The sequence below is a fragment of the Procambarus clarkii genome, unplaced genomic scaffold, assembly GCF_040958095.1.
Source record: "Procambarus clarkii isolate CNS0578487 unplaced genomic scaffold, FALCON_Pclarkii_2.0 HiC_scaffold_157, whole genome shotgun sequence".
NCBI classification, from domain to species: Eukaryota; Metazoa; Arthropoda; class Malacostraca; order Decapoda; family Cambaridae; genus Procambarus; species Procambarus clarkii.
The window spans coordinates 324,961-338,896 of NW_027189190.1; the positions used below are offsets into that span (position 1 = coordinate 324,961).

General features: G+C 46.5%; 1 protein-coding gene across 1 annotated transcript; it reads left to right on the plus strand.

The window, feature by feature from the left end:
* Positions 1-4,143: 4,143 nt before the first annotated feature.
* LOC138361058 (uncharacterized) lies at positions 4,144-7,938 on the plus strand. The gene is made up of 2 exons (XM_069320535.1): positions 4,144-7,073; positions 7,463-7,938. Exon 1 carries the CDS (start codon positions 4,259-4,261, stop codon positions 6,302-6,304), a length of 2,046 nt encoding a protein of 681 aa, XP_069176636.1. The 5' UTR covers positions 4,144-4,258; the 3' UTR covers positions 6,305-7,073; positions 7,463-7,938.
* The last annotated feature ends 5,998 nt before the right edge of the window (positions 7,939-13,936 follow it).

Below are 13,936 nucleotides of genomic sequence, written 5' to 3' on the forward strand. Positions count from 1 at the left end.
CACTGTCATGACTTCACGCTGTTATCACTTTACACTGTTATCACCACACACTGTTATCACTACTCACTGTTATCACTTCACACTTATCACTGAACACAGTTATCACTACATACTGTTAAGTGTGAAGTGATAACAGTGAGTAGTGATAACAGTGTGTGGTGATAACAGTGTAAAGTGATAACAGCGTGAAGTCATGACAGTGTGCAGTGATAACCGTGTAAAGTGATAACCGTGTGAAGTGATACCAGTGTGTAGTGATAAATGTGTGTAGTGATAACAGTGTGAAGTGATAACAGTGAGTAGTGATAACAGTGTGTAGTGATAACAGTGTGTAGTGATAACCGTGTGAAGTGATAACAGTGTGTATAGATAACCGGGTGTAGCGATAGCCGTGTGTAGTGATAACCGTGTGAAGTGTTAAAAGTGTGTAGTGATAACCGTGTGAAGTGATAACAGTGTGTATTGATAACAGTGTAAAGTGATAACAATGTGATGTCATAACAGTGTATAGTGTTAACCGTGAGAAGTGATAACCGTGTGAAGTGATAACAGTGTGTAGTGATAACAGTGTGAAGTGATAACAGTGTGTAGTGATAACAGTGTGTAGTGATAGCAGTTTGTAGTGATAACCGTGTGAAGTGATAACAGTGTGTACAGATAACCGTGTATAGTGATAACAGTGTCAAATGATAACAGTGTGTAGTAATAACAGTGTGTAGTAATAACAGTGTAGTGATAACAGTGTGTAGTGATAACCGTGTGAAGTGATAACAGTGTAGTGATAACTGAGTGCAGTGATAACAGTGTGAAGTGATAACAGTGAGTAGTGATAACAGTGTGTGGTGATAACAGTGTAAAGTGATAACAGCGTGAAGTCATGACAGTGTGCAGTAATAGCCGTGTGAAGTGATACCCGTGTGAAGTGATAACAGTGTGTAGTGATAAATGTGTGTAGTGATAACAGTGTGTAGTGATAACAGTATGAAGTGATAACAGTGAGTAGTGATAACAGTGTGTAGTGATAAGTGTGTAGTGATAACCGTATGAAGTGATAACAGTGTGTATAGATAACCGGGTGTAGCGATAGCCGTGTGTAGTGATAACCGTGTGAAGTGTTAACAGTGTGTAGTGTTATGATCTCAGCCTGCAGGAGAAACGAGTCTCCCTTCTTGAGAGTTATTCAGCAAGCCTGACCTAACTAGAAGGTCTAGCAAGTATTGAGGTGATAACGCATATGTAAAATAGTTGGTTGGGTATGTGTAACAGTTTGAGATTATGGGCAATGCAGAAGAAAATAGATAAATGACGGGCTAGGAGATGTGGACATTTTGCTGGAGGCGTGAGGCTCGCTTCTGGAGGACCTTGACCTCACTTGAGTGCCAGACATCGCAGGGGGAAGCCGCGCTCCGTTGAGCTCCCGTCAGAAGGGAACCCCTAGTGATATATCTCTAAGAGAAGAGAAGTGTGCAGACGTGCCAGCTGTGGAATCGAGCTGGGGACGTGTGGTCTCAAGTCGTGGACGATAATTAGTGAATATTAAGCCGCCCGGAGGCATTATTGTGGGCTGTGTGGAGCGCCCTGACTAGACGCCGTCAGAGGGAAAGCGCCCTCGACCAATTAATCTGTGGTAAGCACGATAAACGCCAGTTCATAGTGATTGTTTGTAGTTGGTCGTGTGCCCAGCGACAGTAGCAATGTTTATTTATAAGTTAGACATGTTTTAATAAGGCAGAAGGCCTGAAATAAGAGAGTGGAGAGGGAGGAGCACGGAGCGACGTCCGTCCACTCTGAGCGCTGGCGGACGACTGAGGGAGCCTGGCTCCGGATGGAGGAAGACCCTCCCAGCGAGTGAGGACCGCCGCCAGGCGAGGTGGAGTATGGACCCGCCCAAAACGGGGGAGTCCACTCTCACTGTATGTAGAGGACAGATAGAGGTTTGAGGCAAGCATATTGTGTGGTTATTTTTGTTTATGTGTTAAAGGGGAACATTTTATTTGGAACGTCGATGGGTTGCAGGTTTGTCTTTGGGGAAGAAGTTGCTGAGAACTTCGAAGCCAGCAGATGATGTAGCTGATGAGACTCCAAGGTAGTGGAGCAGAGGACCTCGAGCTGTGAGGAGAAGCAGCAGTGAGGAGGAGTGTCACGTGCTTCTGTAGAGGTGGTGTAGCAGCCAAGAGAGCTGTGGAAGAACCTAACAGAAGGGTGAAGCACCGTAGTTGCACAAGGAAACTTCATGATAGCAGCCTGGAGGAGCTGCAGAGGATCCTGGTAGTGAAGCCCGGCAGAACCTAAAGATATTAGGGTAGTGAACTTCCAGAGGTGGAAGGGGAAGTTCTGGTGGATTACTAGTAGGGAGTTGATAGTGTTTGGTTGTCATTAGCGTGCAAGACGCAGTGAGAGGTGAGTGACTGTTTGCATTCTTATGTCAAGGAGTGTTTTATACTGAAGTTTAGAGTTACAGTCGTAGGCTGGATTACCTACGGATGTATGCGTTCCAGGACTGACAGTGATCGATTAATCATTGTTGTGTATTAATGAACATTTATACTGATATATGTTATTGCATTCAAATGCTGATTTTCTATATATACATTATCTTGCTGATAGTGCAACAGTGTATGTAGGCTTGACCAACTTGAGGAGGTTAATAGTATCAGGTGGTAACCAGGAGATAGGATACCACTTGATAAGCTGATAATAGAGTTCTGATGGTGTTGGAGTGCAACCTGATTGTGATATTATAGAGTATAGGATTCATTATTATTATATGTGTGTATGTATCGTGTATGTGCTTTGTCCAGTAAATGTGTCACAATTTGCTGGTGTTTGCCCTTGTCCTAGTGAGGCTTCCCAGGAGGTAGTAAAGAAGGAGAGAGAAAGAACCAAGAACCACTGCTGTGGACAGGGTAGGAGGTAATACTAGTAAGTCATAGGGGATTGAGGAGATCATATCTTATCTAAGGAGAGAGTGGGGAGTCACAGCGGCTCGAGTGGGTGTGTGCACGTGACAACGAGGCTAAGTGTTGGAGCCGCATCCCCTAAACGTGTGACGTTGAGCCCCTCTCCAAGAGCCAGAAGCGCCAAGGGTGATCTCCTAGTATAAGCACTCTACCGAGTTGTGGGTTGGGTTGTCCGTAGAGAAGGATCAACGACGACAACACCAACCAACCCACAGTCTATAAGAAATTGGGGGCCTGTGTCCGGGAGAGTGAACTGACACACCCACACCCTGTCCAAGAGTGGATTTGTACACCCTTGCTGAAATAGATAAACTGTGTGACCGCAGGTGTATATTCTCTCTCTTGGGAAGACTCACAGGACAAAGATGGATAAGGTGCAAGCGTTTGTGGAGTCAGGCAAGCCTGAGGACTTGGAAGGTTGCACGAGGGATCAATTGAAGCAAATAGCAGAAAAATGTGGCATCAGGTTGAAAGCATCTAAAGTAGCTGGGATGAAGAATGAGATCCTGAGGCAGTTAAGAGCCAAAAATGAAGCGGCAGAACAAGGAGCCCAAAAAGGAGCTGAAAGTAGAAAGGAGGATGATGGGCAGGATGACGTGAGATCCCAGGGATCGAGTAGGAGCAGCAAGAGTAGCCGCAGTAGCAGGAGTAGCCGGAATAGGAGCTTGGAGAGATTCCAGTTAGAGCTCCAGATGCAGCGTGAGGACAAGGAGAGACAGTTCCAGCTGGAAAAGATGAAATTAGAACTCCAGATGAAAAATGAAGCCGAGAAGGAAAAAGAGAAAACCAGGCTGGAAGTAGAGAGAGCGAGACTAGAGGTGGAGAAAGAAAAAGAGAAAACCAGAATAAGAGAACTGGAGTTGGAACAAGAGAAAGAAAAAGAAAAAGCCCAGGTCGAAAAAGAAAAAGCCCAGGTCGAAAAAGAAAAAGAGAGAACAAAACAAATGCAGATAGAAGCGAATAGAACCTTGGCTGAGCAAAGGATTGAACATGGGTTGCCAGAGAGCACCACCCAGGTATCACACCCACCAGATGTTAGGGTTAGGGAGAAGGACATTCCCTTGTTTGTTCCCGAAGAGGCAGAGAGCTTCTTCGAGCATTTTGAGAAAGTAGCCAGTATCAAGGAGTGGCCACAGGAGGAATGGGCCCAGCTGGTCCAGTTAAGATTGACCGGTGCAGCCAGGGAGGCATACACCCAATTGTCACTGGAAGAGTGCCAGGATTACGCCACAGTAAAGAGCAGCATATTGCGCTCGTTTCAGTTAACCTCAGAGGCTTATAGGAAGCGTTTCAGAGAAATGATCAAAGTTGGAGCATGTACATTTGCTGAGACAGCAAGAGATCTGGAAAGACGATTCCAGAAGTGGATTGAGGCTGCTGGAGTTGGATCTTACGCTGACCTGAAGCAACTGATGGTCATGGAGAAGTTCTTGGAGATGATGCATCCCGAAACAAGGTTCAAGATCCAAGAAGCAGGGATAAAGGAGGTGAAAGATGCCGCAGATAGGGCGGGTATGATTACTGAAGCGTACAAGAGCTTAAGGGAGAACAGAGTGAGAAGCGAGGCGAGACGCAGCAATGGCAGATCCAATGGAGTCTGGGGAGGAAGAAATTATGAAAGACCCAGAAGAGTCTGGGGTGAGAAAAATTTTGATAAATGGGCAGATAAAAGTAAATACCCTAAAACTCAGAAGAGTAGGTCGCGCACTTCGTCTGAAAGTGAAGATGGAGGAGCCAGACGAGAAACTAATCGTTATCCAGGAAATCAAGAGTCCAGTAAAGCTCGACAGAGTACGAGTAGTACGTCTGGCCCGAGGAACTCCAATACGAGTGGACAGAGTCAGAGCTACTCTGGTACATATAGAAGAGACTTTTCCCAGATGAGATGTTACAATTGTAACGGATTGGGTCACGTGATGCGAGATTGTAGACAGGGCAAGAGAGTTGTGACCCTGGCCATGTGTGACCCCCGAGGTAAATATACTAATGTGTTCCGAGACAAACCACAGAGAGCGAACTTAGTGAACGAGAGGTATAGGCCGTTCATGAGCAAAGGTTGGATCAGTATAGGAGGCCAACCTGAGGTAGAAGTTGGTATCTTAAGAGATACCGGAGCTAATCAGAGCTTGATTACGAGAAGCCTGATTGGGAATGATCGACGGTTAGCTGGCAGGAGTAAGATGAGAGTATATGGGTTATTGTCTGAGAGTGACATGCCCGTATGTACTGTCCAGCTAAGGTCGGAATATGTGTCGGCGGAGGTGATGTTGGGAGTGTGCCCCGACATACCTGTTCCAGGAGTCCAAGTGATCCTGGGGAATGACTTGTGCGGGACAAAGGTGTTGCCGAGAGTCGTAGCGGAGACTGTGCCAGAGGAGTGCCCAGAAGGCCACTGCACGGGTGGGACACCTGAGAGTGTGAACCTGACTGACATCCGAGGAGATGAGTCAGGAGACCGCCAAGCCATTGAAAACCCTGTCTCGGTAGTGATGAAGGCAGAGGTAGCCGACGAGGGAGACGCCGGAGAAGATGAGACAGTGTCGATTCAGCCGGTGGAAAATATCGACGTAGATATAGCGTGGCTGTTTGATGAAGGTCCAGCCCAGGAGAATGAAGTCTCGGTGAGGTCGAAAGTGAAGATGACCCAGCCGAAGAAGAATCATGTGAAGAGAGCGGACCTGAGTAGAGCCCAGACTGCTGAAATTAAGAGTCGGAAGGTGAATGCAACTGTGCTGAGTAGGAATGAGGAAGGATGTGGACATACAGAGGACGAGAGTAGAGCGTCAAGTTGTCCACGAGCACAGAGGCATTTGGGTAGTAGAGTTAAGTTGTTTGAGATGTCAGGAGTTGACATGTTTCACAGAAAACGTGAAGAAAAGATAGTGAAGAAGAGTAGTAACCGAGAAAGTGAAAGGAGAAGAGACAGTATGTGTGGAGAGATGTTTGCGAGCACTTTGGGAGAGGCAAAGCGACATGTATGGTCGAGTGCTGTTGGATGTAATACAGTGCCCGAAGAAACTTTTAGGGAACGAAGAAGAGTTGAAGGAGAAGAAATGGAGTTGCATAGAGGTGAAAAGTGGGGGAAGAGGAAGATGATACAAGCATGGAGGAATAGAAGAAAGCCGAGGACTCGATGGAGGTCAAACAGGATGAGGTCTTGGATAAATGAGGAGACGAAAGGGAGGATCGTCGGTGAAGACGAGGGAGTGAAGTATGATGACAGGAGGCGGAAGTATACTGGCAGTAGATGGAAGTATGAAGATGACAGAGGAGGTACAGACAGTAGATGTCTGACTCTGGACGAGAAGAGAAGAAGACGAGGAAACGGAGGGTGGAGACAGTAAGTAGAGTGGACCAATGGATTGCAGGCGTCCAAGGAGGACAGCCTAGCCGAGAGGTGCTAGAGAAGTCAAATCGTTTATGAGAAGACCATGTTTCTGGAGAGTTGTGAGCCGGATGTTGCAAGGAGCAACGAACTAATTGTAGACTCCTAAGGGAGTACGTAAGCAGATCAACCGTTCGAATCAATCGGTTGAAGAAAGAGACAGTCTAGTGGCGGATGTATTATCCCGAGCTTTGCCACTGGAATAACTCTCAAAAATAAGGGGAGGGGAGTGTTATGATCTCAGCCTGCAGGAGAAACGAGTCTCCCTTCTTGAGAGTTATTCAGCAAGCCTGACCTAACTAGAAGGTCTAGCAAGTATTGAGGTGATAACGCATATGTAAAATAGTTGGTTGGGTATGTGTAACAGTTTGAGATTATGGGCAATGCAGAAGAAAATAGATAAATGACGGGCTAGGAGATGTGGACATTTTGCTGGAGGCGTGAGGCTCGCTTCTGGAGGACCTTGACCTCACTTGAGTGCCAGACATCGCAGGGGGAAGCCGCGCTCCGTTGAGCTCCCGTCAGAAGGGAACCCCTAGTGATATATCTCTAAGAGAAGAGAAGTGTGCAGACGTGCCAGCTGTGGAATCGAGCTGGGGACGTGTGGTCTCAAGTCGTGGACGATAATTAGTGAATATTAAGCCGCCCGGAGGCATTATTGTGGGCTGTGTGGAGCGCCCTGACCAGACGCCGTCAGAGGGAAAGCGCCCTCGACCAATTAATCTGTGGTAAGCACGATAAACGCCAGTTCATAGTGATTGTTTGTAGTTGGTCGTGTGCCCAGCGACAGTAGCAATGTTTATTTATAAGTTAGACATGTTTTAATAAGGCAGAAGGCCTGAAATAAGAGAGTGGAGAGGGAGGAGCACGGAGCGACGTCCGTCCACTCTGAGCGCTGGCGGACGACTGAGGGAGCCTGGCTCCGGATGGAGGAAGACCCTCCCAGCGAGTGAGGACCGCCGCCAGGCGAGGTGGAGTATGGACCCGCCCAAAACGGGGGAGTCCACTCTCACTGTATGTAGAGGACAGATAGAGGTTTGAGGCAAGCATATTGTGTGGTTATTTTTGTTTATGTGTTAAAGGGGAACATTTTATTTGGAACGTCGATGGGTTGCAGGTTTGTCTTTGGGGAAGAAGTTGCTGAGAACTTCGAAGCCAGCAGATGATGTAGCTGATGAGACTCCAAGGTAGTGGAGCAGAGGACCTCGAGCTGTGAGAAGAAGCAGCAGTGAGGAGGAGTGTCACGTGCTTCTGTAGAGGTGGTGTAGCAGCCAAGAGAGCTGTGGAAGAACCTAACAGAAGGGTGAAGCACCGTAGTTGCACAAGGAAACTTCATGATAGCAGCCTGGAGGAGCTGCAGAGGATCCTGGTAGTGAAGCCCGGCAGAACCTAAAGATATTAGGGTAGTGAACTTCCAGAGGTGGAAGGGGAAGTTCTGGTGGATTACTAGTAGGGAGTTGATAGTGTTTGGTTGTCATTAGCGTGCAAGACGCAGTGAGAGGTGAGTGACTGTTTGCATTCTTATGTCAAGGAGTGTTTTATACTGAAGTTTAGAGTTACAGTCGTAGGCTGGATTACCTACGGATGTATGCGTTCCAGGACTGACAGTGATCGATTAATCATTGTTGTGTATTAATGAACATTTATACTGATATATGTTATTGCATTCAAATGCTGATTTTCTATATATACATTATCTTGCTGATAGTGCAACAGTGTATGTAGGCTTGACCAACTTGAGGAGGTTAATAGTATCAGGTGGTAACCAGGAGATAGGATACCACTTGATAAGCTGATAATAGAGTTCTGATGGTGTTGGAGTGCAACCTGATTGTGATATTATAGAGTATAGGATTCATTATTATTATATGTGTGTATGTATCGTGTATGTGCTTTGTCCAGTAAATGTGTCACAATTTGCTGGTGTTTGCCCTTGTCCTAGTGAGGCTTCCCAGGAGGTAGTAAAGAAGGAGAGAGAAAGAACCAAGAACCACTGCTGTGGACAGGGTAGGAGGTAATACTAGTAAGTCATAGGGGATTGAGGAGATCATATCTTATCTAAGGAGAGAGTGGGGAGTCACAGCGGCTCGAGTGGGTGTGTGCACGTGGCAACGAGGCTAAGTGTTGGAGCCGCATCCCCTAAACGTGTGACGTTGAGCCCCTCTCCAAGAGCCAGAAGCGCCAAGGGTGATCTCCTAGTATAAGCACTCTACCGAGTTGTGGGTTGGGTTGTCCGTAGAGAAGGATCAACGACGACAACACCAACCAACCCACAGTCTATAATAGTAGTGATAACCGTGTGAAGTGATAACAGTGTGTAGCGATAACCGTATGTAGTGATAACAGTGTTTAGTGATAACAGTGAGTAGTGATAACAGTGTGTGGTGATAACAGTGTAAAGTGATAACAGCGTGAAGTCATAACAGTGTGCAGTAATAACCGTGTGAAGTGATAACCGTGTGAAGTGATAACAGTGTGTAGTGATAATTGTGTGTAGTGATAACAATGTGAAGTGATAACAGTGAGTAGTGATAACAGTGTGTAGTGATAACAGTGTGCAATGGTAACCGTGTGAAGTGATAACAGTGTGTATAGATAACCGTGTGTAGTGATATCCGTGTGTAGTGATATCAGTGTGTAGTGATAACCGTGTGTAGTGATAACCGTGTGAAGTGATAACGGTTTGAAGGGCTAGTCGTGTTAAGTGATAACAGAGTGCAGTGATAACAGTGTGTAGTGATAACAGTGTCTAGTTATAACCGTATGTAGTGATAACCGCGTGTAGTGATAACCGTGTGAAGTGATAACAGTGTTAAGTGATAACAGTGTGTAGTGATAACAGTGTGTGGTGATAACAGTGTGAAGTGATAACAGTGTGCAGTGATAAGAGTGTGAAGTGATAACAGTGTGATTTGATAACATTGTGTAGTGATAACCGTGTGAAGTGATAACAGTGTGTAGTGATAACAGTATGTAGTATTCACAACCTCCCCTACCCTTCACCACCTTCCCAACCCTTCACTACGCTCCGTACCCTTCACAATCTTCCCTATCCTTCATCACCTTCCCTAAATTTCACCACTTTCTCTAACCTTCACAACCTTCCCTACCCCTCATCACCTTCCCTACCCTTCACCACCTTCCCTACTCTTCACCACCTTCCCTACCCTTCACCACCTTCCCTATCCTTCACCACCTTCCCTACCCTCCACCACCTTCCCTATCCTTCACCACCACCCTTAACCTTCACCATCTTCCCTACCCTTCACCTCTTCCCTATCCTTCACCACCTTCCCTACGCAGGCGATGAGTCACAATAACGTGGCTGAAGTATGTTGACCAGACCACACACTAGAAATTGAAGGGACGACGACGTTTCGGTCCGTCCTGGACCATTCTCAAGTCGATTGTGATGAGGAGGTAGGGACAGGCAATAAATAGGCAAGAGAGAGCTGAGGAGGAAAGTCAGGTGTAGGGGATAGTAGTAATGAGAACTGCAGCAGGCCTATTGGCCCATACGAGGCAGCTCCTAATATAACCACCGAAGGAGATAGTAATAGGAAAAAAGAAGAGGATAGCAAGGGAGCGTAGGAGAAGACAATGAACAGAAAAAGGGAGAAGAGAGAAAGAAAAGGAAAGAGAAAGAAAGAAATGGAAGGGGGAAAGCTTATGTTAAGTCACGTTTGTTAGAAAGATTAGAGCATTTGAGTATATACTGTGAAAGGGAAGAGTCCACAGCAACAAAGCCAGGACTCAAGTTCATGTTGGGTACATTGTTTATAAGAGCCGATTCTACAAGACGGCGTCTGTGTAGAGTAGAGGCAGGAAAGATTATTTTGGAGGAAGACCAATCAATGGGATGATTAGAATCCCTCACATGGCAGAAGAGAGCATTGTTAGTGTCTGCAGACTTAACACTTCTCTTGTGTTCTTTAAGTCTGTCATTCAGTGTACGGCCAGTTTCGCCAAAGTATTGGAGAGGACAAGATGAACAGGAAATAGAGTAGACACCAGCAGCATTAGAAGCAGGAGGAGCAGTGTGAACTAGATTGCTACGAAGTGTGTTAGTTTGTCGAAAGGCGAGTTTAATGTCAAGAGGACGAAAGGTATTGGTAAAAGTTTTGAGTTCAGATATGAAGGGAAGGCATAGTACAGTGCTACTAGTGTTGGAAGCAGGTTTAGGATGAAAGAAATTTCGTTTAGCTTGAGAGTGGGCACAGTTGATGAAATGCAAAGGATAACCAAGGCGAGAGAATGATTTGTAGATAAAGGCAATTTCAGAATCAAGAAACTGAGGGTCGCTGATGCGTATAGCGCGGAGGAAGAGAGAGACGAGGACACTTTTCTTAACAGAAGGAGGATGGTAGGAAAAGAAGTGAACGTACATGCCACTATGCATGGGTTTACGGTAGACAGAGAAAGAGAACCCAGACACAGAGCTGTGAACATGAACATCAAGAAAAGGAAGGAGGGAATTAGATTCCCACTCAACTTTGAAATGGAAATAAGGAGCCAGATTGTTAAGAGAGGCGAGGAAAGGCTGGAAAAGATTAAGGTCATGAGGCCATAAAGCAAAAATGTCATCAACATATCGAAGCCAGAGAGAGGGACGAGTATCAATAGAAGGAAGAAGAACAGTTTCGAAGTATTCCATGTAGAAATTAGCAAGAACAGGGGAGAGAGGGGAACCCATAGCGACGCCGAAAGTTTGAGTGTAATATTTACCGTTGAAAGAGAAAGAGTTAGATTCAACACAGAGTCTAATGAGATCGAGAAAAACGTCAGTGGGAAGTGGGAGAGGAAGGAGGCCCTCTGACGCCTTCTGTTTGAGGAAAGAGAGAACGTCATCGAGCGGAACATTAGTGAACAGAGAGTCGACATCAAGACTAAACATCTTACAAGAGGGTTGCAGGCGCAGTCTTTCTATGAAGTCCTGAGAGTGACGAAGGTGGGCAGGGGAAAAAGTGCCAAGGTAAGGTGTCAGGGTTTTAGCGAGCCAGGAGGCAAGAGGATAGCTGACAGAGCCCCGTGAAGAAATGATAGGACGAAGAGGAACACCAGGTTTATGAGTCTTAGGAAGACCATAGGAATAAGGAAGAGAAGGACAGATGACACGGAAACGTTTAATGAGATCAAAGTCAGGTGGGCAAAGACTAGAGATCTGTCTTAGTTTGCGGTTAAAGGAAGTTTTGAGGCGATCCAAAGGGTTAGAAGTCAGAGGAGCATAAGTGCGAGAGTCAGAGAGCAAGACATCTGCTTTTCGGAGGTAGTCCTCACGGTCAAGGACAACCACCGAATTGCTTTTGTCGGAAGGAAGGATAAGAATAGAGTTGTTAGATTTCAGGGTGGCAAGGGCAAGCTGGAAGCGACGAGGAAGGTGGTTATTTTTAGAAAACAAGCTGTCAAGAACGGGGATAAGGGCCCCTCTAAAGGCAGACAGGTCCGAAAGAGTACTAGAGTTAGAATTGACAAACCTGTCAAAGGAACTAATGAGATCAATGCCACAGCGTGGGCCAGGGGAAGTAGCAAAAGACAGACCAAGACCAAGAAGTTCATGCTGGTGCTTAGAAAGAGAGTAGGACGAAAGGTTGGTAACACAGTCAGAGAGAGAGTATTTGGCCCAAGGACTGTTGGAGATCAGGCGTTGAAGTTTGTTGTGTAGTGTGGAGGAGTGGTGGGAAGAGGAGACGTGAGCAGTGTCAAATGCAATTGGAAAAATGATATTGCATAGATCACTGGGAAGAGAAGAGGACAGAAAGCGTTGCTGTTGACGATCAGCAAGAAAAGCCTCGTCAACTTGCAAGGATGTGGCATGAATAAGTTCTTGAAGAAGAAGGCGGGCATGTTCAGGGAAAGGAGATCCCGAAGTGTTGAACTGGAGAAAGTGAGATAAAGAATGAGGGAGAACTTGCTCAGCAAGACAGTCTTTAAGAAACCTGAGCTGGTTCTTTCGACGCTTGGCGGCAAGAAGGGAAGATTCAAAGGCGCGAAAAGGCCGTTTGAAGGAAGGTAGAGCATCAAAGAAATTAAACAGAGTAAGACGCGTACGTGTGGTATCCATATGCAGGCGATGAGTCACAATAACGTGGCTGAAGTATGTTGACCAGACCACACACTAGAAATTGAAGGGACGACGACGTTTCGGTCCGTCCTGGACCATTCTCAAGTCGACTGTGATGAGGAGGTAGGGACAGGCAATAAATAGGCAAGAGAGATCTGAGGAGGAAAGTCAGGTGTAGGGGATAGTAGTAATGAGAACTGCAGCAGGCCTATTGGCCCATACGAGGCAGCTCCTAATATAACCACCGAAGGAGATAGTAATAGGAAAAAAGAAGAGGATAGCAAGGGAGCGTAGGAGAAGACAATGAACAGAAAAAGGGAGAAGAGAGAAAGAAAAGGAAAGAGAAAGAAAGAAATGGAAGGGGGAAAGCTTATGTTAAGTCACGTTTGTTAGAAAGATTAGAGCATTTGAGTATATACTGTGAAAGGGAAGAGTCCACAGCAACAAAGCCAGGACTCAAGTTCATGTTGGGTACATTGTTTATAAGAGCCGATTCTACAAGACGGCGTCTGTGTAGAGTAGAGGCAGGAAAGATTATTTTGGAGGAAGACCAATCAATGGGATGATTAGAATCCCTCACATGGCAGAAGAGAGCATTGTTAGTGTCTGCAGACTTAACACTTCTCTTGTGTTCTTTCCTACCATTCATAATCTTCCCTACCCTTCACCCCCTTCCCTATCCTTCAACACCTTCTCTACCCTTCACCACATTCCCTACCCTTCACCTCCTTCCCTACCCTTCACAACCTCACCTACACTTCACTATCTTCCCTACCCTTAACCACCTTCCCTACCCTTCACCACCTTCCCTACCCCTCACCACCTTCCCTACCCTTCACCATCTTCCCTACCTTTCACCACCTTCCCTACCCTTCACCACCTTCCCTATCCTTCACCACCACCCCTAACCTTCACCTTCTTCCCTACCCTTCACCATCTTCCCTACCCTTAACCACCTTCCCTTCCTTCACTACCTACCCTACACTTCACCACCACCGCTACCCTTCACCACCATCCCTAACCTTCACCACCTTCCCTACCATTTACCAACTCAACTCTTCACAATTTGCGTACAGCCCTTTACTCGTGCCACATGCACCCTTATGTTCCCAGTTGCTGAGTCTGAAACAACAAGAACAACAACAACAACAACTACCCTACCTTTAGCCACCTCAACTCCACTATACCCATTAAGTTCATCTCCTTAATAATGTGCAAATAAAACTTTCCCCCTAACTAATATTTATTATCTAAGATATTAAAAGTTATTGGGAGAGCCAGCGTCATTTTAGAGGCGGTACAAGTTTCCTGGACCTTGCCCCTGGAGGCACCTGGACCTGGCCCCTGCAGGCTCCTCGACCTGGCTACTGGAGGCCCCTGGTCCTGGCTCCTGGAGGCCCCTGAACCTGGCCCCTGGAGGCCCCTCGACCTGGCTCCTGGAGGCCCCTGGACCTGGCCTCCTGGAGGCCCCTGGACCTGGCTCCTGGATGCCCCTGGACCTTACCCCTGGAGGCCCCTCGACCTGGCTTT

What these genes read in the sequence shown, in the direction of transcription:
- LOC138361058 (XM_069320535.1), top strand. Translation starts at nt 4,259, where the DNA reads ATGATCAAAGTTGGAGCATGTACATTTGCTGAGACAGCAAGAGATCTG.